Source organism: Sorex araneus, chromosome 6 (genome assembly GCF_027595985.1).
Source record: "Sorex araneus isolate mSorAra2 chromosome 6, mSorAra2.pri, whole genome shotgun sequence".
Taxonomy (NCBI): Eukaryota; Metazoa; Chordata; class Mammalia; order Eulipotyphla; family Soricidae; genus Sorex; species Sorex araneus.
Window position 1 is genome coordinate 147,389,314 of NC_073307.1, and position 25,293 is coordinate 147,414,606.

A 25,293-nucleotide genomic window follows, 5' to 3' on the forward strand; every position below is an offset into this window, starting at 1 on the left:
CTGGATTTGGCGTGCACCTGTTTCGAGGCAGGCTCCCTCCTACCTCCCCCCCCACCCCCATCTCAGTCTGATGCAAGCTGAGAGCAAAATCCCTGCCTGCGAGGAGCAAGAGGGAGGCCAAGAGCAAGGGAAGGGGAGAAGGAGCCTTGCAGGTCAGGCCAAGGAGCCCGGCGTGGCTGGTTTTGAGAGCAGGTCCAGCTCGTGGGTGGAGTGAGTGGTGCCCTGGTACATTTCTTTTCCCCAGTTCCCTCTTGCTCATCCAGGCCACCGAAAGTAGAGCACCTCACCCTCTGGGGCCTTCCCAAGGCCCAGAATAATCGTCTTACCCAGATTCCTCTTCCTGTGAGGATCTGGATGGATTCTGAGGGGTCCCCAGCTGCTCATTGCTGAAACATGTTGTCCTAGGAACTACCAAGGGCACCCTCTCTAGTCCCGGGCACCTGTCCCTTCCAGAACGGTCCTTCCTGTCCCACCTGACCGGCCCTGACAGCTTCGAGAGGCCTCTGGGGCAGAGAGAGCCCAGGGCCGCGGTTACTCACTGCGCAGCCTCCGAGCCTCCAGCCTCCCCGGCTTCCTCTCCAGGACACATTTCCTGTCACCCCTGTGCCAGGGCCGCCAGAAGGCTCCATGGAAAACAAGCCCAGCCTATTTCCTCTGTCGGAGCCCTCCGGCTCCTCGCTGAGTCCCTGGGAAGGGAAGACAGCGCCGTGCCACAGCTTCTTCTAGAACAGGCCTGGCCGGCAGGGTCCCTGCTACAGCACCAGGAACCCACCAGAAAGGCTACAGACACCATGCAGGGGAGCCTCTTCGAAAGGGATACCGAGGCTCAGGGGCATCGCTTGGCTATGTCCCTAACCCTTTAAGGGAAAGGGATTTCTTTTTTTTTTTTTCTGATTTTTGAGTCACACCCAGTGATGCACAGGGGTTACTCCTGGCTCATGCACTCAGGAATTACTCCTGGCAGTGCTCGGGGGACCATATGGGATGCTGGGAATCAAACCCAGGCCAGCCGCGTGCAAGGCAAATGCCTTACCCGCTGTGCGTTTTCTACTCCAGCCCAGGATTTCATTTTTTTTTTTTTTTTTTTTTTTTTTTGCTTTTTGGGTCACACCTGGCGATGCACAGGGGTCACTCCCGGCTCTGCACTCAGGAATTACCCCTGGCCATGCTCAGGGGACCATATGGGATGCTGGGATTTGAACCCGGGTCGGCCGCGTGCAAGGCAAACGCCCTACCCGCTGTGCTATCTCTCCAGCCCCCAGGATTTCATTTTTTTATCTTTTATTTTGAGAGGGGCCACTCCCAGTGGTGCTCAGGGCTTACTCCTAGCTCTGTGCTCAGGGATCAATCCTGGTGGGGCTGAGAGAACCATATTCTGAGGATCAAACCTAGCTTTTACCCACTGTACTGTCTCTCTGGCCAAAAAAAGGATTTATTTTTTTCTTTTCTGTTTTTTTCTTTTTTTTGAGGGGGAGGGGGGTCCTGACGATGCATAGGGGTTACTCCTGACTCATGCACTTAGGAATTACTCCTGGTGGTGCTTGGAGGACCATATGTTTTTTTTTTCTTTTTGGATCACACCCGGCAATGCACAGGGGTTACTCCTGGCTCTGAACTCAGGAATTACCCCTGACAGTGCTCAGGGGACCATATGAGATGCTGGGAATCGAACCCAGGTCGGCCGCGTGCAAGGCAAACACCCTACCCGCTGTGCTATTGCTCCAGCCCCTTGGAGGACCATATGGGATGCTAGGAATTGAACCTGGGTCGGCCACATGCAAGGCAAAAGCCCTCCCTACCCACTGTGCTATTGCTCCAGCCACAGGAATGGGATTTCTTATTGAAGGGTCTGGAATCTAGGTGAGGCATGCAATCACTAAGTATCTGGGTAACCATGAATGAAGGGACCTAATAGTTCTGTGCCTCAGTTTCCACATCTGTAAAAGGGGGAAAAGAACCTCCTCCTTTTGTAGGACCCTCAGAGGGTCCTTAAAGGAATCAAAGGTTTCTGTCACAGATGTGTCCAAGGAACGTTTTTCTATTGTTTCATTATTACTGCATCTGAATTCCTCACAAGCTAATATGACTTATGAGACAAATATTTATAGAAAAATATGTTCCCATCTTGAGGGACACAGAGGGGTCCGTGGCACCAGATGGGGCTTTCCCAGGGCTGGAAGGCAACGCGTGCATTCCTGCATCTACAGGTTCCTTGGTGTAAATGTTTACTGAACTCAGCGGAACTGACACTGTTTCTGTCCTCGAGAAATTTACAGGCTGGCTGGGGTTACAAACACACAGACAGCTCCAGCACTAATTATAGAGCAGGGTGATTAAGGAGCGCTTGAGGAAGGTATGATTCCCGTCCCACAGCCAGCCCTAATAATGAAGTAAGTGCGCGCCTTACTCTGTATTTATCAGAACCCTCACGTGGTGGGGCCTGCGTGGTAGTACAGCAGGTAGGGCGCTTGCCTTGCACACAGCCGGTCCAGGTTCGATCCCCAACACCCCATAGGGTCTCCTGAGCCCTGCCAGGAGTGATCCCTGAGCGCCTCTGGGTATGACCACTCCCCCAGAAAAAGTCCGCATGCAGCCCCCCTTCCACCTCTGCTCTATTCTCGGGGGCCTCAGTCCCTGTCCCCCGGCTCAGAGCCCTCTTCTTCCAACTCAGCTTGAGTTTGCTCATGCAGGTCTGTTCTCAAATGTCACCTCCTCAGAAAGGCAGCCCGAGCAGTCCCCACTGTGAGAGCAGTACCCCTCTTCCTGTTTCATTTTGGCTTCATTTTTCTCTATTGGGTATCTTATTACTTGACTTTGTTGTTGTTGTTGTTGTTGTTGTTATTATTATTATTATTATTTTGATTTGTTCGAGTGGGCACCAGTAATGTCTCTCATTGAGAGACTTATTGTTACTGTTTTTGGCATATCGAATACACCACGGGTAGCTTGCCAGGCTCTGTCGAGCAGGCGCGATACTCTCGGTAGCTTGATGGGCTCTCCGAGAGGGGCAGAGGAATTGAACCGGGGTCGGCCGCGTGAAAGGCAAATGCCCTATCGCTGTGCTATCACTCATTCTTTTGGCAGGGTGGTGGGGATCATGGATCTACACCCACAGTGGCTGAGGGGCTAGTCCTAGCACAGGGGCCAGGTCCCTTCTGCCAGTGGTTGGGGGAACCCTGTAGTGCTAGGGATGGAGCAGGGGCATCCCTCATGCACCCCTGCCCTCCAGCCTGTCGCACCATCTCCCCTGCCCCTCACTGAATTTTTAGATTCTGATTTTTTTCTCTCTCTTTCTCAGGCCTCAGCCCTCCGAGGCTGGAGCCTGCTCCTTGCTTCCTGCTGGTGACTCTGATATAAAACCTCCCACCAAGATGATACTTGATGCCTATTTATTTGGAGGGATAGGATTCTGAGGTCATATCGAGCAAGGCTCAGGGCTTACTCCTGGCACTGTGTTCAAGGATCCCTCCTGGCAGGGTTCAGGGGACCCTATGGGGTGCTGGAGATCTAACCTAGGTCAGTTACATGCAAAGCAAATGCCTCAGCCACTGTACTAACTCTGGTCTCCTAATGCCCATTTATTGAATGTTTTCACCTGTCACTCATTTCATCCCAGTGAACTCCCTGAGCTCAGCGATGACCTCACCTTCTCTTGCATTTCCCAGAGGGGAAAACCTGAGACCCCGAAAATGGTGCAGGCATTCATTCACTGGGGGATCTGCTGATTTCCAACCTTTGTCTAAAAAAAGTGACTCAGAGAGGCTGCTGGCCTGCTCCAATGGACACAGCTGCTAAATGGCAGAACCAGGACAAGGGTCCACCCCGGAACCTCCTTCCACTTGATCCCAGGCTGGAGTTAGCTGATGTGATGCTCCCCACCCCACCCCCACCCCGACCCCAGGCACTAAGGTGAAAGAGGCTAGGTGGATAGGTGGATTGGCTCTGTGGAAATCACAGAAGGAGCGAGGCTCAGAGATGAGAAAGGCGAAGTGCAGAGGAAGGCCAGACGGGCCAGGTGAACATTCCAGGCAGAGCTGGGCCCAGTGGCAGCCCCGCCGTGTCTGAGGTGTCTGAGTTGTGGGACCGTCTCTCTCGCCAGCTGCCTGGCTGGGCTTGTCCCCACCTGCCTCTTGCCTTCCCGTGCAGTTTCTTTTCCCACCCGGACTCCCGGCCCAGCCAGCGGAAGGCGCCGAGAGGCCTGTGGTCCTCCACTGGGGCGGCCGGCCGGCCTCTCGCAGGGCCCCCTGGTCAGGAAGTGCCGAAAGAGGAAGAGAGTCGCCGGGGCAGGATGAGCGCGCGGGGGGCCGGCCCCAGTACCGGGGGAGGCTGCGATGAGGCCGCAACTCTGGGCCCCGCCGAGGTGCTGGGCGCGGAAGAAGGGGAGCGGCCGTGGGCACTGAGGCAGATGTGGCGTTACCGCTCCTGGGACGTGCCACAGATCCCAGCCGAGGTCCCCCAGACACAGTAGGTACCCCGGGTCAGGAGCGGGGGTGGGGGGGTGAGGGGGTGGGGGCAGGAATGGGCCCCAGGGAGCCCTTTCTCTAGAGTGAGGAGGGGGTGGGGACAGACGTGTCCCCACCTCATTCCCACTTTGTTCTGGGACTCTGCCGAAGGTCAGGAAAAAGCTAAACGCTTCTTGATTGGGAAGAGGGGAGCTCTGATATTCGAATTGTTGGGGAGCAGCGTGGTGGAGGGCCGAGAACAAGACAGAGCTGGGGGAACTAATAACGGGGCGGGGGTGTCTGGGAAGGGAGGTCCCCATAGGAGTGTGGTATGTGATGCCAGAAGGCCTTATGCAAACAATGTGAAGCCCGGCTGCCCTGGCTCCTCCCTCGGAGCCGGGTGAAAGAACCCCTGGGAAAACTTCTCCAGGTAGACCCCTGCGCCTCGCAGCAGTCCACCTGGGACTTCACTGCCCACCTCTTCTTTAGCACCCTGGCCCCTGGCGGGTGACTGGAGGGGCCCATGCCCCATAGTCCGTTCAGTCTCCGGGCCGGCAGGAACCTTGCAGGAAGCTGGGAGAAAGAAAGTTCTGAGCTGGTGCTGGCTGTTTCTTGCTGGCACTCAGCTCACAGCCACTGACATCAGCTCTCCAGCTGGTTGAGGCTGGGAGACGGGCGGCCAGCACCCTCGACAGACAGGGTGAAAGTGAAGTTGGCGCAGGATGTGGGTTTGCAAGAGAGGTGCGCAAAGAGAAACAGAGGGCACCTGATGCGGGCATTAGGGTGGCGGAGTTGCGCTAGGAGAAGGCCATGCCCTCCTGTTCCCCTTTCCCTTTGGTCACTGACTAATTCGGCAGTTAAGTGCCACAAGGCAGCGCAAACTTCACTCACCCTGGTGCTGGTGGTGGCGGGGTTGGGGGGGGGGGAGTTTATTGCAGACACACCGGAGGGGTGGGGGGGGGGGGTGTGCTGCATGTCGGAGAGATGTGGTAACCCATAGCCACGATCGACCCGCCGTGGTATTTGTGCTCAGAAAATAGACTGTGCGGAAACCGGTGATGCCTGAGGTCCTGACGTGGATGTAATTGCAGTGTGGAGGTGTGGGAGTGACTGGGGAAGGGCGAGACCCACCAGCCAGGTGGGATGTTGTGTTGGAAGCTGCTTTGTCAGGAGTGTGAGGGAGGGCTGGGAACCACTGGAAGAGCCAGGGCGAGATGAGTCAGTGAAAACCGTCTCTGCTCCTTGGCGGGTCAGCAAGCCAAACGTGAGCCCTGCTCGATGTTTCCGAGGGTGAGAGGCCGGGGAAGCCTTGGCTCGAGCGAAGGACGTGCATGACTGCGTGCGAAAAGGCGTGTTCCCAGCCGTCTCGGCGGGGCTTCCCTTGCGAGCTCGCTTGGGGGGGGGGGGGGTTCGGTGCGCGGTGGGAGAGCGGCCTGGGAGAAGACGCTGCCCGGGCGCCGGCAGCAGGCGCGGCCGCTCCGGAGCGGAGGGGCGGAGCCTGGCCCCGCCCCACCCCGCCCCGCCCCGTCCCGCCCCCTCCGCGTCCGCGAGGCGCCGCGGCCGGGCGGCCGGCAGAGGGCGCCGCGGGCCGGGGCGGCCGCGCAGCCGAGGGGGCGTGCACGGCGGCGGGCAGGCAGCGGCCCGGCCAGCTATGCGGGGTCCTGCGGCCGAGGCTGGCGGCACTTCCTGGAGCGGCGGCGGCCGCTTCCCGGGCACCTGGGCGTGGGGCGCGGGGGCGCGCGGCGCGGCGCGGGCGGAGCGAGTGCGCGCCATGGCCGCGGCGTGCTGAGCCCGGCCGCCGGCCCGGCATGGGCGTCTCCCGCGGGCCCGCCGGATGGAGCCGCGGGACGGCAGCCCCGAGGCCCGGAGCAGCGACTCCGAGTCGGCGTCCGCCTCGTCCAGCGGCTCCGAGCACGACGCCGGTCCCGAGCCCGACAAGGCGCCGCGGCGCCTCAGCAAGCGGCGCTTCCCGGGGCTGCGGCTCTTCGGGCACAGGTGAGCCGGGGGCGGCGGGGCGGGCCCGGGCTGCACCGCGCCGCGCAGGGGGCAGCCCCCGGGGCTCGGGCGCTGGCACGGAGTGGGGGGCGCGGGGGGCTGCCCTGGCACCTCCCCGAGGCAGGGACGGCTTCCCCCGCTCGTGCAGGGAGGCGAAAGGCCCCCTCCGCCCCCCGCCCCGTCATCGCCCCCATTCTCGACCCCGATCCCTCTGAGCCGTCTGGCTGCAGTGAGCACCTGCCGGCTCCCACCCCTCGCTTGCCCAGCACCCGCAGAGCTGGCCTCCTTGACAGTAGGCTCGACCCCCGGTCACCGATCGCAGGGCTCACCTCTCTGGCGCGGGGGTCTTCTCGGGCTAAGTTGCTCCTTATCAGTAGGGAGAGAGACCCCGGCCGCCCCCTCACTCCCTTCCAGCCCTGCCTGGGGTGCGCTGCTGGTAGTGCCAGCTCCATCTTGCCCCCTCCCCCCAGCGCTCCGAATGTCACCATCTTGTGCCCGCCTGCCTTTGACCAGGACGAGGCTAAGGAACTGGGTGGGGGGGGGTGGAGGGTATGGAGGGACAGAGGACCAGCAGCCCCTCTTGGCTCCCTCTTGGCTGGCCGCTGTGCCCAGGCGGCCCTCCTGGAAGGTAAGGGGAAGATGGAGTGACATCTCACCCCCACTCCGGGACCCCTCCTGGCTTCCTGGGCTGCATCCAGACTGACCCCAGCCCTTCTCCAGGTGCCAAGACACCAGCAGCCAATCAGTTAGAGGCCACGGGCTGGACTCTGACACTTGGAGGCCGCCCAAGGCCTTCCTCCCCCTCTCCCTCTCCAGTTGCCCGGGTTCCAATGGCATTGGACCCTTGTGAGCTTTGCCCCGGCCCTTTCCCTGGGCCCGAGTCTTCCCCCACCCAGGAACCTGGGTGCCTCTCTCCTCTCCATGTCTCTGAGACGCTGACCTGCGCCCTCTGCCTGCTCAGCTCCAGCTGGCGCCCTGCTCGTGGCACCTGCTCCTCGGTGCCAAGCACACCGGGAGGATTTGGATCCTCATCCCGGCAGATGGAGCTGGGCGGGCTCCAGTGTCGTAGGAAACAGGCAGAGCCCGGACCTGCCGCGGCGGTGGCCGTGGCCTCAGTGTTGTCACTCGCAGCCTCGCAAGCCGGAGCAGTTGACACCCGGCTCTGTGCTGCAGGATGTAGCCTTGGGTGTTCAGGGCTGGGGGTGGGGAGCCCCACCAGAGGCTTCCTGTCACTGCCCACAGGGCACCGAGCGTGGGGCGGCTCCGGCCCGTGGCTGTGCTCCCTCTGAAGGGCACGGCTCTGCGCACGTGGGCAGAACCCCAGGCACCTTCAGGAGGAAGCACCAGGAGCGAGAGGAGCTTGACGTCATTCTCCGGGCGGGATCAGGATCGTGTCTCTGCTTCTGCCCAGCGCGGAGAAAACTCTGGGCTCCGAGCCCCTGGGGTGGCGGAGTGAGTCTGCCAGCGAGGGAGAGAAAGGGAGCCGGTCAGAACGCTCCCAAGCCCGCTTCCCTGCCTCTCTCCCTGGCTCCCAAACGTGACGAGAGCATGACCTTGGGAGCTTTCGGAAGTAGATTCCTAGATCTTACCCTTGGCATGACTGAGTCATCAGGTCGGGGGGGGGGGGCGGGGCTGTGTTTTGAAGCTTCCCGAGTGATTCTCCCGTGCCACCAAGTTTGAGCACCCCAGGATTACCTCATTCTGGGGAGGCAGGTGATCTGATAGGGTGCCTAATGAGAAGCCTCCCTCCTGCCTCGCCTCTGCGGCCTGCTGGGCGTGCCCCTGGGAGCAGGGCCTGGGGCGGGGGCCTTGGGATGTGGGTGCTGTTGCGAGCCCGCCGGAGTCTGGGAGAAGACCCTCCCCCACATGGGGCCGGGTGCTCAGGGAGGGAATCCTGGGCCCCTGGGGCGAACCTCCCTCCCCTTCGTTGCCCTGATGGGGAGGACAGGGACTCAGCTGTCCTGGGGTCCCGTCTCTTTTTTTTGTGCCATCTGGTTCTACTACGTTTGCTGGGTGCCAGTCCTGGACTTATCCCTCCACCCCCCTCCGAGGCCTCCAGGAAAGCCACCCCTCCATCTCTTCCTCAGGTCCGTGCCCGCCACCAGCCTGATCCCTCACCCTCGCTGACTGACCGCTTGGGCCCTGGGGCCCAGGCACCTGAGGAGTGGTGCCTGGAGACTTGGCCCAGGGCCTGGGTTCTGGGGCTGGAGCCATGGGGTTGGGGTGAGAGCAGGGTTGTGCTTACCTTGCCCTGTGGCTTGACCTGGGTTTGATCCCTGGCACCCCTGTAGGCCCCCCTCCCCCCACCCTCCTCTGCTGCCCCTGCCTGTTAGGAGTGATCCCTGAGTGCAGAGCCAGGAGTAAACCCTGAACACAGCCAAGTGCGGCCCCAGATCAAAAACAGCACAGGAGCTGGGTTCTCAAACACTGAGCACCGGCAGCAGTGGGCGTGGGCTGTGGGCTGTGGCTGCGTGTTCGGAGGCACAGTCTGAATGCAGCCTCTCGGGTATCATGTACCTCTGTGTGTGTGTGTGTGTGTGTGTGTGTGTGTATGGTTTGGGGGCACACCCTGCAGTGCTCAAGAGTTGCTTCCAACCCTGCTTGGGGGGGCCCTGTGAATCTGGACCTCAAACTGGGGTCGGCCACGTTCAAAACAAGCACCTTAGTCCCTTTAGCCTGTCAGAGGCCTTTCCCCAGTGTCCACCTTAACCCCCCACGGCCGACTTGGCTTCCTTGGACTCTGAGGAGCGGTTCCCCCTCACCTTTCTCGTAGCCCAGGAAGTCACAAGCCCGAGCCCCAGCCCTGCCCCGTACTCTGTACCTCCCCTGTGTCTGCGGGAGCCCACAGCCTCCTCAGCAGAGGCGCCAGGTCTGGGCCGGCCCTAACCCCAGGGCGTCCCGCCTGCTACACCCTGCTCCGAAGAAGCGGTGACCTCAGGGGTGGCGCGGCACGCATGGGCCACCTCTGCCCTGCTCCCCGGCAGGGCCCTTGGCCTGCAGAGGAGTGGTCTGGCCCTCCCAGGACCTTGGGAAGTATCTGGCGCCTCACACAGGGCGACAGAAGGAGCCCCTGGGAGTCTGCAGGCCACTTCCCACCCTGCCCTTCACTAGCACTTAAAGTCATTAGTTCCCAGAGGGCAGGAAATGCACCTGTGGAACAAGTTTGAGACAATAGGTCCCTTTTAGAGGTGACACGGGGGGGGGGGGGGGGGGGGTGCCCAGGAAGTCCAGGCTGGCAGCGAGTGCCAGCTGGGCCGCTGCTGGCAGCAGCCTGGGTCTGAGTGACCCTGCAGGGCCTCGGGGAGGGTGTGTTCGAGGTTACCTCTCACTCCGCGGCACGCACTCCTGTCTGTGACGCCTGGTTGTCTGGGGACAAGGCGCCTCCAGTGACCCCTGCAGCCCCGGGGCTGTGTCAGGTGACAACGGGTAGGGGGACCAGTGTGCCCTCCTGGGCTTCCTGGAGCCTCTGCAGAATTTGCCAGCAGAGGAGAGGTGAGTGCCCGAGGCTGGGTCCTCTGTGCCCTCCCGGAAGGCAATCAAACCTCAGCCGCAATCTGGGGACTTGGCCTGCAGTACTGGGAGCGCAACACAAGGGGGCGATCGCTGCCACCGTGGGGAGGCCTGTGGGAAGGGCCTGAGCCAGAGACTGGCTTGGGAAGACCCACGGGCCCTCCTCTGCTCACTGCCTGGTGCTCTGGCCACACAGCGGAGCCTGTCTGCAGGCTGCACGCACAGACTGGGCCCAGGGAGGGGGGCATGGGCTGGACCAAGGTCACTCGTGTCATATGATCACCCACAGCCACCCCCCCAGCCCCCACCCCAAAGCCTTCCCAGTGCTTCCTGAGAAATCCTCGTCTTGCGCCCTCCAGCCTGCCTGCCCGGCCTCTTCTGTGCCACCCTGTGTCCTCTGGGGGCTTGAGCTCAGGGCTAGCCTGGGACAAGAGGGCGCTGCTTTCAGGGCCCATGGGGATTGACCCCCCCACCCCCTCCAGTTGTCAGCCCAGGACTGGCTGTGCTCCTGTGAGTGAGCAGATGCCTGGGGTTGTTCTGCCACCTTGTCGGGAGGCAGGGAGAGAGCCATGTCCGGGGGGGTGCCCTGCCTTCCAGCCCCAGGGAGGGGCACACGTGCACGTTTTCTCTAACTGTTAGCAGCCAAAGTCCACCGGTTGCATGTCATCTCACCCACAGCCGCACAGCTGGTTCCTCTCCCATTGGACAGATGCGGGAAGTGAGGCCCAGGCCCCAGGGTCTGCTCACAGCACCCGGCTTACCTGCTTAGTCACATTCGTTTCTCCTGGGATGCTCCATTTCCCTCCCTAACCCAGCAGAGCCTAAGAAGGGTTAGAATGCGCCAGAACATTGGGAGACACTCCTGAGGTGCTCTGCTTCTGGACCCGAAGGGAGAACCCCCAGGACCCCAGCTTTATAAACAGGCTGTTTGATGGCTCCTAGACAGGACCTGGCTCAGGTCTGGGGCCCTCTGTCTTGTTTGGAGGGACAGGGACAGGGCCCCGGGGGTAGCACAGGGATTCACATGGTGCCTTGCACATGGCCCATTACCACATCCTGGGGTCCTTGTAGCGAACTCTCTGCCCCCAGTTCTCCTGAACATTGCTTGAGAAATACCTTCCACCAACACCAGCAGCCCCCCCGCCCCCCCCAAAAAAAATAAAACAGCAGTGCAGAGAGAAGAAGGCTCCAGGGACCTACGTGCTCCAAGGCACCTCTGAAGCCGCTGTGGGGTCCAGGGTGACCGGGGGAGGCGAGTGTGCCAGTAGGACGGGGGTGTAGTCAGAGGCCTCTCCCTGGCCGGGCTGAACCCCATCAGCACTCGCCAAAATAGCTGTGCGCGAGGCCGGCCTGCGCCACCCGCCCACTCCCAGCAGATTGCGGGTTCCCAGCTTGCCGGCTCTCCGCCCCCTTCCCCAGCCTGCTGACATTTTGCTGAGGCGGGGGAGGCGGTGAAAGGGGGCAAGCCGGTTCCTGCGCCCCAGCCCACGCAGACACCTCGCTGCCTCAGCCTGCCGGTCGCTGACCGCCCTCTGGAAGGCCTCCGGGGCCTGAGAGTGTCTCCAGGCCACACAGCCCTGGGCCTCCGACCATGCAACCGTGTAAGTCACACACACGGGGCTTCCAGGCCAGCACCCACCCAGGGAGGGCACAGGGCACCCCATTGAGTCCCACCTCCGCCCCCCATCAGGGCTCTGTGGAGGACAGTGGTTCCGGGTATCTGGGAAACCACGGGCTGTTTTGCGGCTGGACGTGTCAGGGGGTGCCGTGGGCAGGCCTCTCCCATGGCGGGGGAGGGGGGTCAGCATTGGTAGTAGTAGAAGTCACTGGAGGCCCCGAGGAAGCCAGCAGCCCGGTCTCCATGGGGATGTTTTCGTGGCTTACTGGTGTCTTTCCCCCACTGAGGTGACATCCATGGCAGTGCCCTGGCATGAGTCTGTCTTCGAGCCGGGTGAGTCTAGGTGGGCTCCACTGGCTGGCTTCGTGTCCCTGCTCCAACCTGCTTTTCTCACCGTCTCTGCGTCCTGTTGTGGTGTGTCCACGTCTCTGCCCCCTTCCTGTGGGACACTCAGTGGCCGACAGCTTCTAGTGCTCGCAGGGGATCAGTTCAGGGGTCTTTTCTGCCCAACTCCTGACGGACCCCCATCTCCCCCCACTCCCAGGGACAGGCTGCAGGGGATGGGCTGCCCTGGGGCTTTTGGCCCCCCGAGTTATTTTCGCTCTTGAGAGTTTGGGGAGGTTGAGGATGTGGTGATCCTGAAGAGGCTCTTTTACTTTCGTGCTTGCAGTAGTCCCCACGGGGACAGGGTCGGGGTCACTGCTCCCCACATCTGGCAGATGAGGGAATGGACCCCCAGACTGGGCACAAGCAAGTCTTGGCTTAGGACGCTGACCTGGGCCCAGGCCCGGCCCAGAGGCAGGAAGCAACCTTCTGTGTGGGGGTGGGAGGCTGGAAACCAGCGGATCGCAGGATCTTCCATGGAAGACCCTCCATGGCCACCAGCACTTCGGGGGACAGGGGTTAAGTTCTGAATGAGGACATGGTGGGAGGGGGACCCTGGTGGCCGGGGAATGGAAGGGGCCCTTCCGGGGGCCTGCGGGGGACTGTCCATCACAGTCCTGCCACCTTGCCGTCGGGACTGCTCTCTGTCAGCACATGCCTGGGGACGCCCGGACCAGCAGCCTACTCCCTCCCCGCAGAGTGGCAGGGGGGCTGGCAGTGCCTGGGCTACCACCCAGCTGGCTCGAGCCTGTGTGTTGTCGATCGTGCCCCGAGATTGAGCCGTCCCCTCCACTTCTCTCTCCGTTCACTTATCCAGATCGCACTTCTAGGCCCTGGGGATGCATTTAGGAGCCACAGCACATGGTCCCGGGGGCTCACAGTGTGTGTGTGTTGGGTGGGGGAGGGCATGCAGGCTTATAGACTAGCCCTGCTGCCCAGCATAACCCAGAGAGAGGGCCTGAGCGGGAGAATTGCCAGCCCCTGGGAGAGCCGCTTCTGAACCGGCTCAGAGCAGACAGAAAGGAGAAGGGACTTGGAGGTTCCTAAAGCACAGGCCGTGCCCTGCCCCGCCCAGCCTCACCCCCTCGGCTGTTGGACACAGAGCCCAGAAGGCTGAGAGTGTAAGATCAGGAGCGGTCTCCAGGGTCAGAATCCCAGCCCTGCCGCTTATGACCATGTGACCACAGGCAAGTTACTTAAAAAAAAAAAAAAAAAGAAAGAAAAAAACAGCTCCTCGAGACAGCTCACTGGCTGTGCGAAGACTTGCCAGCAGCAGGCTGGGGGTCCATCCCTGGCTCCGCGTGGTCTCCTGAGCACCACTGGCTGTGGCCCCCAAACCAAAAAGAAAACCGCCTCGGTTTCCTCACCTGTGAAGCAGGGATAATAATTATAATAATAGCCATTAATCTTCATGAGAAGTTAATGAGTTGGTACTGGTAGTGTATGAGGGGGCAGGGGGGTGAGTCTTGTCTCTGGCGTGAAAAACGCTTGAAGAGATGGGGTGCCAGAAAGGAGGGGCGCGTCGGCTCGCCGCCTGACCTCAGGCCGCGCCTCTTGCCCAGCTGCCAGTGCAGCGTGTCCCCCATTAGTGGACTCGGGGTGGGGGGGGCACAGGCCTCGTGGACAGTCCACTCCAAGTCCCGTCCCCACACCCCTCGCAGGCTGGCTTCTGTAGGGAGTGGCTTCTGTTCAGAAGCACGGAAAGTAGGATCGGAGAAAGGGGGTCAGTGGACTTTGTGGAGGCAGCGGGAGGCGGGGAAGGGACGCCAGGTCAGCCTGTAAGGTCCAGATGTTCCCCAGGGCCCACGGGTCAGGGACCCTGCCGCAGTCCAGAGGGGAGAGCGGCGGCTGCCCTGCTCGCAGCCGCCTCCTGCCCCTCTGCCCTGTGACTGCATGTTCCACGCCAGCTGGCCAGCTTTCCTGAGGCCCGAGGGACTGGGCAGTGGCCCCCCGCCACCAGCCCCGAAAGGGGCCTCGGCCCAGGGGAGAGGAAGGGAACTGCTGGAGCAAGTTGTGGCCAGCGCCTGTGCCCCACAGAGAAGTGGCCTGTGGCCAGCCCGTGCGTGCGGTGCCCCAGGAGGAAGCGCTTCTCTTCCGCTCCGGCCCTGGCGCTCCCCACGGGATCCCCTGTTCCTTCCTCCCGAGCCCACCCGCACCCACACCCACGCTGGCTCCAGGCTGGCGGGAGGAAGGGGGCAGGTGGGTTGGAAAACATCAGGGCTTCTGGGGGGCAGCTCAGCAGTGGGCCCCCTGGGCGGGGGCGAGGTGCCCAAGGTGTGACGGGGCTCCTGGGCAGAGGCGGGACAGTAGCGCCAGGCTGGGGGCTGAGAAGAGTCGGTGTGGTTGGAACCATGGGTCTGGGCCGTGCTGCCCTGAGGAGCCACCTTTGCCAAGCCGGCGGGTTGGGCACCGTCAGGAGTCAGGGGTTCCCAGAGCTTAGTCCTGGAGAGGGGGTGCTCGGGACCCTCTCACGGGGACGCAACAGGGTCAAGATGGGTTTGACCCTGCAAGGGAGGGGCAGAGCTGCCCCGTGTGAGATTTTTTTTTTTTTTTTTGCTTTTTGGGTCACACCCGGCATTGCACAGGGGTTACCTCCTGGCTTTGCACTCAGGAATTACCCCTGGCGGTGCTCAGGGGACCATATGGGATGCTGGGAATCGAACCCGGGTCGGCCACGTGCAAGGCAAACGCCCTACCCGCTGTGCTATTGCTCCAGCCCCGCAGTGTGAGATTTTTGATATTTCCACCGATGGCCCCAAAGGATGGGCCGAAGCCGCTGGCATCTCACACAGGCCAGCAGCGTGTTGGACAGAGCAGGGAGGGCCATCCCCAGCTCCGTATGGTCTTCTGAGTGCCCCCGGGTGTGGCCCCCAAACCACAAGAGAAAACAGCTCGGCACCTCAGTGTTCCCACCGTGAAGCAGGGATTGTTAATGGTAGCCATTAAGCTTCATGAAAAATAAATGAGTTCATACTGGTAACGCATGGGGTGAGTCGTGTATCTGTCCAGTGTGAAAAACAGGTGAAGAAATGGGGTTCCAGCTGGTTCCAACACCCAACACAGTCCGACTCATTGTTTTCTTCACACTCACAGTGAGAGGAGAGGCTGCAAAACTGAGAACTTGAACAAGTCCAGCACTGGGGCCAGGAGATAGTGCAGGGGTGGGGCACTCGCCTTGCGTGCAGCCAACCTGGGATTGCGCCCTGGCTCCGCATACGGTCCCTTGAGCCCCACACAGGCAGTTGGCTGCAGTGGTCTGGAAAGGCACCGCAGAAGCTGGGAGGACCCGGCCTGGTGCCCTTTAGATGTAACAAACAGTATCTGGTTGTTGCCAGTGCTGAAGTTGAGAATGGGATTTTGGAAACTTTGTATCGTCTGCGATTCCGCAGCCTCCCAGGACTTCCAGGCTGGTTTCCTGGAGATCAAAGGTGACATTAGCGAGAGCGAGTTCCCTGCTTTGCGAAGGGAAAGTGAACTCTCAGGCTCCGCCTAGCAAACCAGTATTTCCCAGTCACCTGGACTGGATGTGATGTTATAAAGCTCAAAATGCAGGACCGTGTGGAGTGCAGAGGTCAGCAAGAGGGGAGAGAAGCCGCTCAGAAACTCCGGTGGAGCCAAGGCGATAATTTACAATCTCCCTGGGCTCTCTCGGGCTTCCTTCCTCTCCGGACCCGGCCTCCGTGTGGGCAGCCTTCCTGCACATCCCCCAAAACAACTGATCTCGACAGATCGGGTCTGACCGCTGCAGAGATAGAGAGATAGAGCCCAGCTCGCCTCATGAGAGATTCGCAGTGGTTCACACGCATTCAGAGCTTCTCACTTAGGTCTCTCTTGTAGGGAGCGTGGGGCATCGTCTCCGTAGGGGAACGCCACAGGTACCAGTGCACTGTGGGCATACTGCTTTCCAGTTTGTAAGTGTCCTCAGCCTTTGATAGCTCACCTGGCAAATATGGCGCCCTGAGCTAAGCCCGTGTTGGGCGGACATCATCAGGACACGCTAGTAGTGGGGAAGGGGGCCTGGCAGATGGTAGAGCACCCGCTTCGCATGCGGGAGCCCCGCAGGTTCTACCCCAGGTACTGCGTGCTGTCCCCACACACCTCTGAACACGGCCTCCGCCCACCCCCACCCCAAGGGAAAGGGTGGACAGGGCTCTGAGGAATTGGGAAACCCAGAGGCGCCCCTCTGGAGCCTTGGGGGCAGGAGTGTGACCTGGGGGGCTGGGGGAGGTGGTGGAGGAGCAGGAGAAGCTTGTCATGCGTTGCCCTTTACTGGCCCAGCAGTGATGGGCCCTGGGGCAGGGACCGACCACGGGGCATCCGTGCGGACACCTCAGGCCCCCCCTTCGAGCCCACCTGTGGGGTCCGAGCCCCTCGGCAGCTGAATACATGTGTGGTCATTTGGGGCTGGAGCCTGTGCGCAGCTGTGTCAGCCACTGGCCCTGAGAGTTAGGAGGAGCTGGGGGGAGGTCCTTGGGAGGGGTGCAGCTGGCCCCCCCACCCCGCGATTCTCCTTGCACCCCTTCCCTGATGCTGAGGCGCTGCGCCCAGGGCTGCCTGGCAGCGGGCACTCTGGGAGGAGCGGCAGTGGGTGCTGGGGCCGTCAGCTGGCCCGAGCGCCCGCCCAGCGCACAGAGGCAGCCTGCGCTGGGAGAGGAAGTGCTGTCGGTTTACCAATGGGGTTATTTTCATAACGGCTGTCTCAGGCGGGGGGGGGGGGGGGCGGGGGGCGGGGTGTGGAGGGCGCGGCAGGAGGGGGGAGCTGCAGCCGCTCGCTCTCTCTCTCGCTTGCACTCTCTCCAAACTAGGACTTGCTCAGCCAGAGGCCGGGCCTGGAGCGCCCGCCCCGCAGCCTGCCCGGCTCGCCCACCTTCCAGATCAGGTCAAAGGGGGCACCCCCCAACCCTTCTTTGCTTTGTGCTTCCTCCTTCTGTCTGGGTGGGCTGGGGAGGGGGAATCAGGCTCCTCTCACCCTAGAAGAGGGTCCCAAAGAGGGTGGCAAAGGAAAGGGGCAGGGGAGGGAGGTGGTGACCCCCCCCACACCCCAGCCAGGCTGGTCAGCACAGTGCCTGGCACCCCCAGTTCCCCATTCCGTGTCTGCGCCTTGCTTGTCTAGGGAGGTCAGGAGCCACTTAAGAGGAGTAGCCCCAGGCCAGTTGGGACACCCCCCGCCCCCCCCCCCCCGAAGAGCTGCTCCTCCGCCCTGGCGAGCCAGGCCCTTTGGGGCTGCTGGAGGTGGGGCCCCTTCTCCATGCCCCGCTCTGTGATGCCTCGCCCCCAGGTGGCACCTCCCCCAGCTTCTGTCCTTCCCGCAGCTGGTGGTCAGCACCGTGGGCTCCTGCTTGCCTTTCTGGGTGCCCACCCTGTCATCAGATGAGCGCACATCCCCCACGGGTCCCCCCCACCCCTCTTCCCTGTCAGGTGTGGGCAGGGGTGTCCCACCGCACCCAGCCAGGCCGTCAGTTCCAACTGGCCTCGCCTCTTTGCAGCTCGGCTGCCTGGCTAGGAACCCACTGGGGCAGGTGCAGCCTCCCGGCCCAGGTCTCCCTCCCAAAGTGCTCAGGGGGTACTGGGGGGCACCCTGCCTGCTAACACCCCCCGTCGCTGCATCCTCTGTCCTGCTTGGACCCCCCGGGAAGCCTGGGGCCGCCAGCCCTCCGAGCTGGGGCTTTGGCAGGACCACAGGGGCCCGGCGACCTCTCGGAAGCCGCTGTGTAGTGTGTGAGGGCGACAGCAGAAGGGGACAGGCACGGCTATGCAGAGCGGACCGTGGGAGAGAGTGCAGGCCTGAGCCATGGGGCCCAGCGGAGCTCGGGAGTCCAGAGAGGGCAGGCGTTGACCGCTGGCCGGAGCAGGTTTCCATGGAGACCAGAGAGCAGGAAGCACGGGGTGGGGGAACTTGTCATAAAATGTCACATCAGCTCAGGCAGTGGCCTTCTCAGAAAAACAAGGAAACTGAGGCCCACCAGGCTTTGCATGTGATCCCGTGATCCTTTAGCCCCCGGACGGCTGGGGTTGCCGAGGCTGCGCAGGGCTGAGATGGGTGAGGGGCTCTCCCTGCCAGCTCCTCTGTGTGTGGGTTTGGGGTGGCAGCCGGGTGCAGCCCTCAGCACCCCACTGACTGTGGCCTTTTGTTTGCTGGGTGACACTCGCATCAGGCGCTGTGTCCGAGTGACTAATGTCCTCCAGCCTGGGCAGCTGTCACAGGACGGCCTGACCAGACACACGGAGGAAACTGACACGGGCAGGCGGCCGTCCAAGGCCTGGGCACGGCTGGCAGCCTGGCCCCTCCTTCATGGCCGCAGTGCCAACTCCATCAAGCAGTGGGGGTCCCCATCCCACTGCCAACCTGCTCAGCGACCTCAGGGCCTGAGGGGCCAGGGGATCAGGGGCCGGATGAGATAAGTGTGGCTGCAAGATGGGTGACAGAGTGACAGGGACCGACTGGTCCCTTCTCATCGTCGCCGCCCCGCCCCCCCGCCGGCCTCAGCCTGGGGACCCCAGTGCAGAGACTCACATCTCTGGCTACAGCCGATACTGTCTGGTCGGCCGAGCTCTGCCACTGGCCTTTCGTTGGGCAGTTGGGACCAGGCCCAGGTGACCCCTTGGTGGCCCGTTTCCCAGTGCAGGTCAGCAGAGCTCTGCACAAAGCTGCCTGCTCGTGGTGGCCACCCCCAAGGGGGCCATGGTCACCCTGGGGTGGGAGAGCACAGCCTGCCTGGAGCGCCGGCCATGGTGGGTCACCACTCCAGGCACCTTGGGACACCCCATCCCTCTCTCCATTCATCTCCCCTGAGCCCCCCCCTCCACCCACCCACTCAGTGATGCCCCCACAGTCCAGGCTACTACAGTGTGTACCCCCCGCTTGGGGAGCAGTTGGGGTGCGGTGATGCTGGAGGCAGAGCGGGGCCTTCCTGTGAGCATGGAGGGAGCAGGGTGCGGCTTACCAGTGGGGGGCTCACCCGGTGCCCCCTCCTTTTCCACAGAGTGCACATTTGCCTGGGGAAGGAGGCAGAACCTTCTGGGGCCTCGTCCCCATGGTCAATCCAGGCACCCCTGCCGGAAGCCAGGCTCTTGTGGCTTGGCGGGTTGGGGGCTTGAGGTCACCCCTGCAGGTGTCTGCGAGCCGGAGTTTCCCCCGCGCCCTTTGATGACCCCCCCACCCTGCCACAGCCTGAGACCCGGGCTAGGGACTCAGGGGGTCTTGTTGGACTGTGTATCTTGAAGAGATGTGCTTTTCTCTCGTGACTTGCTCTCTGTCATGGGCCAAGGGGACCAGCCACACCGCCCCGTGCCCCATGGGGGTGACCAAAAGTCTGGCCAGTGGCCTCGCGCTCGCCCCTCCCCCAGCCCCTAGGAGTGGCTGCGCCAGCTGCGAGCTCTTGCCTTGCCACATTCTCTCTTTCCCGTCAAGGCCCGGCTTTGTGGGTCCTGGTTCCCAGACAGGGCGTGGGACAGGGCCACGGGGTCACAGGCATGGACAGTGGCTGCACCCTCCTGGGGCAGCTGTATAGATCTGGCTTCCCCCAAGGGCTCAGAGGCCAGAGGTTGCAGACATCCCCTTCCTCCCTGGGGTCACACTGGTTACCCTTTGGGCTCCTGGATGCAGGCTGGGCCGGGACCGGTCCCAGCACCTGACGGTCAGGGTCTCTGCCCAACAGCCGCCGCCACCGGGCCCTGCCATGGAGACCTTCTTTAGGAGACATTTCCAGCGGAAGGCGCAGGGCCCCGGGGAGGGCCAGCGGCGGCCCAGTGGCGTGGGGCTGCCCACCAGCAAGGCCCGGCGCCGCTCCCCGGCCGGCCAGGCCTCGTCCTCCCTGATGCAGCGGCGCCGCTCCAGTGCCCAGCTCCAGGGCTGCCTCCTGGGCTGCGGGCTGGGGAGCCAGGACAGCCGCCGGCGCTCCAGCACCGCACCCCCCGCCCGCAACGCCCGCTTCGTCGTGGAGGAGCTGCCCGCCGCGCTGCCTCTGCCCGGAGGGCCCGCTCCCCCGCCCGCGGCCAGCCTCGGGGGCATGAGGGAGGAGGAGGAGGACAGGGCCCTGGTGGCCTTGCAGGGCGCCCGGCCCCTGCTGCCCATGCCCCGGTGGCAGCGCCAGCGCCGCGCCTCTCACCTGCTCCCTGCAGACGCCGTGTCCGACCCGGCCCTCTGGGGCCTGCATGGCCGCTATCGGCGCCTTAGCCAGCAGCGGCCCGCGGGCCAGCACCTCGGCCTCCAGGGCCGAAGAGCCTCAGGCACCACTGCGGGTATCCCAGTGCCCACCCGAAGGTGCCTCCTCTCCCGCAGGCGCCAGGTGGCCCTGCGGCGCAAGTCCCCTGGACCCCAGGCCTGGAGCGCCCAGCTTGTGTAGGTATAGCTGAGGCCAGAGGGTGAGGGGCGCCTCCATGGGGCACAGCCCCCAGCAGGCCCAGGAAGCAGCACACCCCCGAGGGCCAAGTGCGCTTCAGCCTCCGAGAGTCTGGGGTGGACACCTCGGCGGTGGGGGCAGCGAGCCCCGGCAGGGGGGGAAGGCACCCAGTGCCTGGCTGCCCTGGCCTCAGCTGGCCCCTCCCCTGCAGGAAAGCCATCGCCAAGTCGGGCCTCCAGCACCTAGCACTGCCGCCCCCCGCGCCCGGCGCCCCGTGCACTGAGCCAGCCCGGCAGATCCGGAGCACTGTGGACTGGAGCGTGAGTGGCGGCGTCTGGCTTGGGGGTGGTCCTGGGTGGAAGAGCTGGGGGCAGTGGTGAGGAGCCCCCACGGGGCTGTGGGGTTCCAGTGGGCCATGTCGGAGACCAGCTCGGAGAGAGGGTGGCGGCTGGGGACACAACTCCCTACCTTCCACCTGCCACCCTCTGGGGTGTGGCCCTGGTAGCCCCCAGGCCCTGTGTTCTACCCCTGCTGTCCTCTGTGACCCCCAGCTTTCTGGAGGGGGGTTGTCCCCGACAGCCCCTATGCCCCAGGACTGCCTGTGAGAAGGGGGGGGGGGGACCGGGACAGAGAGAGAACAAAAGTGGCTGAGGCTGGGCAGGGCCGGCAGGTGACTCGGATGCCAGGTGTGTGCTGATGTGCTCATCCCCGGGTCCAGGAATCAGCAACGAATGGGGAGCACATCTGGTTTGAGACCAACGTGTCGGGGGATTTCTGCTATGTCGGGGAGCAGTACTGCGTAGCCAAGATGCTGGTGAGTGATGCCGCGCCGCACACTGCCCCCTGGTGGTGGAGCCCCGCAGGCCGGCCTGAATGGGAGGCGGGCTCTCACCCTGCCGAGCCGCGAGCCGCTGTACCCGGGCGCGGGTGAGGATTTCTGTCCCGGGTGGAGTGACCTGGTGCCTCAGGGGATCCCCATTTGCTTTCCTGCAGCAGAAATCAGTGTCCCGGAGGAAGTGTGCAGCCTGCAAGATTGTGGTACATACCCCCTGCATTGAGCAGCTGGAAAAGGTGAGGGCGAGGGCCGGGAGGTGCGTGCCAGAGGCGCTGGCTCCATCCCTAGCACCCCATGGGTCTCTTCATACCACCACCTGGTGTGGCCTCAAAACCAGCAACCCGAATGGCCTGTGTGGTGGCCCATTTCCTGCTCCCGTCCCCCCCTCCCTCCGGGTGTTGATGGCCACTCAGCACGCACGCGCATTCCTGCAGCACCTGCAGCGGTTCCTTGGGGGCCGCAGGGGAGGAGCTGAGGGGCTGCAGTGGAAACTCCTGCGTCAGACTCCCGGCACCCCTTTATTAACAGCACTGCCCCCACTGCCCGGGACAGGCCAGGCGCCCGGCGGGGCCCACTCACTATGCCAGATGAACAAATCTCACGAGTGCCGTCGCGGCAGCCGACACCTATGAGGTCTCATCGCTCGGTAGAGCTGGGCCCGGGCAACTCCAAAGCCTGGCGCTGCCCCTGCCAGCTGCTTCCGTACAGACCTTTATCTGCGCCGGCATGTCTGGACGCTGTCCCCCGGGCCACTGAGCCGAGCAAGGAGGCAGCAGAAAGGGCCCTCCTTGGAGTGCTTGGGAGGTGGGGACCCAGGCACATGCGCAGGGCAGCCGGCTGAGGCCGGAGCAGGGCGATGGGCAGAAGGGGCTCTCCACAGGAGAAAGCAAAGCCCAGGGGGACCCTGCGGGCAGGACTCAGCTGCCTGCTGTGCCTGGCTTGAGGCCCCTGCGGATGAGGGGGCAGGAGGGTCCACAGCAGGGCCATGTGAGGGGAGTGCTGGGCAAACAGCGCGCACCCCCAAGCAAGCAGAGTGGGGGGAGTTTTCTTCTTCGCAGGCAAGGAGCTGGGGGTGTAGGAGGGTTCTGAGAGGGGAGTTCCTTGGGGTGGCTGAGTGAGCCGGGCTGGCCTGACGCGGGGGGCCGTGCCCCTGTCCCACAGATCAATTTCCGCTGTAAGCCGTCCTTCCGGGAATCGGGCTCCAGGAATGTCCGGGAGGTGAGTGCCTGGTGCCCCCGTTTCCCGAGCGGGATCCCCACGGCCCTGCGACTCCGGTGGTTGCAGGCCTCTCTGCAGCCCCACCCCTCAGCGTGGAGCTGGCGGCACCCCGCACCCCTACCTGCAGCCTCTCTCTCCCCAGCCAACCTTTGTACGGCACCACTGGGTGCACCGGCGGCGCCAGGACGGCAAGTGCCGGCACTGTGGGAAGGTGAGTGCCCGGAGCCCCAGCGACCGGCCCCACCCTGCTGGGGCAGGAAGGAAGAAGGTCCCGCTGCGGTTGCGGGTCTGGCCAGTGCAGCTCACTCGGTCGGTGCTTCTGTCGCTCTGAGCATGGCCAGTGCGAGCCCCAAGCAGGCAGGGCCCCCAGGGAGGGGGGTGGGTACCCGGAGCGGGTGCTCAGGCCGCTCCCAGCTGTGTCCTGGGCTCTGGGAGCCCAGGCCCTTGTGGCTTCTCCCTCCCTTTCTCCCAGCACCCCCAAGGGACTGGGATTGGCAGGGAGGCACTTTCAGGGGGCCTGGCCAGGTGGGGGGTGGGTTGTATAGGAGTGAGCTGTGGCCCTCTCTGGGGGGCATGGTTCCAGGGGCACCCAGGGTCATGCAGAGGAGACAGGGATGTGGCACCTCGAAGGGCCGGGCACTGAGTGTCCCCTCCCCCGCCGCCCGCCCGCAGGGCTTCCAGCAGAAGTTCACCTTCCACAGCAAGGAGATCGTGGCCATCAGCTGCTCCTGGTGCAAGCAGGCCGTGAGTGGCACCCCTGGGTGGGGCCAGGGCGGGGTGCGGCCGCCCCCCTCCTGGCTCAGCCTCCCCCCTCCTGCCCGCAGTACCACAGCAAGGTGTCCTGCTTCCTGCTGCAGCACATCGAGGAGCCGTGCTCGCTGGGTGCACATGCTGCCCTGGTGGTCCCGCCCACCTGGGTACTCCGTGCCCGCCGGCCCCAGGTGAGCCCCACTGCACTTTGGCCGCCAGCCCCCCCCCCCCCGCCACACACACAGAAACACACATACCACACACACACACACACACCCTCCCCCCCCCGCCACACACAGAAACACACATAACAACATAACACACACACACACATACACACAATCCTCCACTCCTTACCCTTGCAGAACACGCTCAAGGCCAGCAAGAAGAAGAAGCGGGCATCCTTCAAGAGGAAGTCGAGCAAGAAGGGGCCCGAGGTTAGCCCGGGCTGGGGTGGGCCTTGGAGGGGAGTCTGGGCCTCACAGGTCAGCGGGGCTCACAGCCTCACACCCCAGGGCCTGCTCTCTGGCCAGACCCACTGCAAGGGCCGCCCGGGGGCAGGCGGGGTGGGGGTGGGGGTGGGAGCTGGGGCCTCACCCGCTGTGTCTCCAAGGAGGGCCGCTGGAGACCTTTCATCATCAGGCCCACCCCGTCCCCCCTAATGAAGCCCCTGCTGGTGTTTGTGAACCCCAAGAGTGGGGGCAACCAGGTATGCACCGTCTCTTCTTCACTGAGGGGGCGGGGAGTCGGGCCCCTTCCTCCCCACAACTACCCCCAGAGGCGATGGCCCCTCCCCCCCATCCCCCTCCCAAGGCCCTTGGGAAATCCATCTGGGTTCCCCCTTGCCAGATGTGGTTCCCCCCCACACACACACACACATCCACCACATCCCCCTCTGGGGATCCCTGCCTCTTAGCCCACCCTGCCGGCCGTCCCCTGTCCCCAGGGCGCCAAGATCATCCAGTCCTTCCTCTGGTATCTCAATCCCCGACAAGTCTTCGACCTGAGCCAAGGAGGCCCCAAGGAGGCGTAAGTACTGCTCTGGTTCTAGGGGCACCCTGATGGGGTACTCAAGTCAAGTACCCCAACCTGACCATTCGTGTGCCGCCCCCCCCGCCCCTCCACCCCCAGGCTGGAGATGTACCGCAAAGTGCACAACCTACGGATCCTGGCGTGTGGGGGCGATGGCACGGTGAGCCCCCTACCCCCCGCCGTCTCCCTGTCTCTCCCTGTGTCTCCCGTTTTCCCCCCACCCCCCCAGCCTGAGCCTCCCCTGGACTCTGGGTTTCCCCTCCAGGTTGGCTGGATCCTCTCCACGCTGGACCAGCTGCGCCTAAAGCCACCGCCCCCTGTTGCCATCCTGCCCCTGGGCACGGGCAACGACTTGGCGCGCACCCTCAACTGGGGTGGGGTAAGAGCCCGGGAGGGGGCGTGGCATGGGAGGTGAAGGGTCAGGGTGGCAACCCAAAGGGCTCAGCATGACCATCCCCCCCTGCTGCCCGCCCCCTCCCCCCCAGGGCTACACAGACGAGCCAGTATCCAAGATCCTGTCCCACGTGGAGGAAGGGAACGTGGTACGGCTGGACCGCTGGGACCTGCAGGCCGAACCCAATCCCGAGGCCGGCCCCGAGGAGCGTGACGAGGGCGCCACTGACCGGGTGGGTGGCCAGGGGCGTCCCGCTTGCTGGCTAGTCCTAGGGCCAGAGTCTCTCCGTTCCTGGGTTGCACTGGTCTCTCGTTCCCTGGCCCGGCTCAGTCGTGACCCTCAGGGTCCCTCCCTTAGAGCCCCCAAGGACAGAGCCTGCGGGAGTGTGCCCGCAGGGAGGCAGTGTGGGTGTCTGGGGCCAGGAGGGCATGAGGGGGCCAAGCCAGAGGCCACGGCTGCTCTGACGCTGCCCCTCCTCCTGCAGCTGCCCCTGGACGTGTTCAACAACTACTTCAGCCTGGGCTTCGATGCCCACGTCACCTTGGAGTTCCATGAGTCTCGAGGTTGGCAGCCTCCTCCCCCAGGGCAGACGGGAGGGCTCCCAACCCGGGGCACCCTGACTCCCCCATTTGCTCCTCACCACCAGAGGCCAACCCGGAGAAATTCAACAGCCGCTTCCGGAACAAGATGTTCTATGCCGGCGTGAGTCTGGGGCCTGCACCCCCGCAACACCGGCCCAGCTCCACCCTCCCCGCCTCCCCGACTGCCCAGGC

The 25,293-nt window shown here is 63.4% G+C and overlaps 1 protein-coding gene across 6 annotated transcripts in view; it reads left to right on the forward strand.

Moving 5' to 3' along the window:
• DGKZ (diacylglycerol kinase zeta) overlaps positions 1 to 25,293 on the forward strand; it is a 41,669-nt gene that overhangs the window by 11,732 nt on the left and 4,644 nt on the right. The window contains exons 1-16 of one of the 6 annotated variants that reach the window (XM_055141291.1): positions 6,075 to 6,437; positions 20,503 to 20,611; positions 21,010 to 21,105; positions 21,285 to 21,362; positions 22,288 to 22,344; positions 22,487 to 22,555; positions 23,017 to 23,088; positions 23,169 to 23,285; positions 23,460 to 23,531; positions 23,708 to 23,803; positions 24,041 to 24,123; positions 24,226 to 24,286; positions 24,392 to 24,505; positions 24,612 to 24,752; positions 25,005 to 25,083; positions 25,167 to 25,222. In XM_055141291.1, the coding sequence (XP_054997266.1) occupies positions 6,277 to 6,437; positions 20,503 to 20,611; positions 21,010 to 21,105; positions 21,285 to 21,362; positions 22,288 to 22,344; positions 22,487 to 22,555; positions 23,017 to 23,088; positions 23,169 to 23,285; positions 23,460 to 23,531; positions 23,708 to 23,803; positions 24,041 to 24,123; positions 24,226 to 24,286; positions 24,392 to 24,505; positions 24,612 to 24,752; positions 25,005 to 25,083; positions 25,167 to 25,222 (1,461 nt within the window). In that variant the 5' untranslated portion in view covers positions 6,075 to 6,276. Of the gene's footprint in view, positions 1 to 6,074; positions 6,438 to 19,613; positions 20,291 to 20,502; positions 20,612 to 21,009; positions 21,106 to 21,284; positions 21,363 to 22,287; positions 22,345 to 22,486; positions 22,556 to 23,016; positions 23,089 to 23,168; positions 23,286 to 23,459; positions 23,532 to 23,707; positions 23,804 to 24,040; positions 24,124 to 24,225; positions 24,287 to 24,391; positions 24,506 to 24,611; positions 24,753 to 25,004; positions 25,084 to 25,166; positions 25,223 to 25,293 lie in introns of those variants that run through there. The other 5 variants (XM_055141292.1, XM_055141289.1, XM_004619057.2 and 2 more) reach the window with 5 other exon arrangements.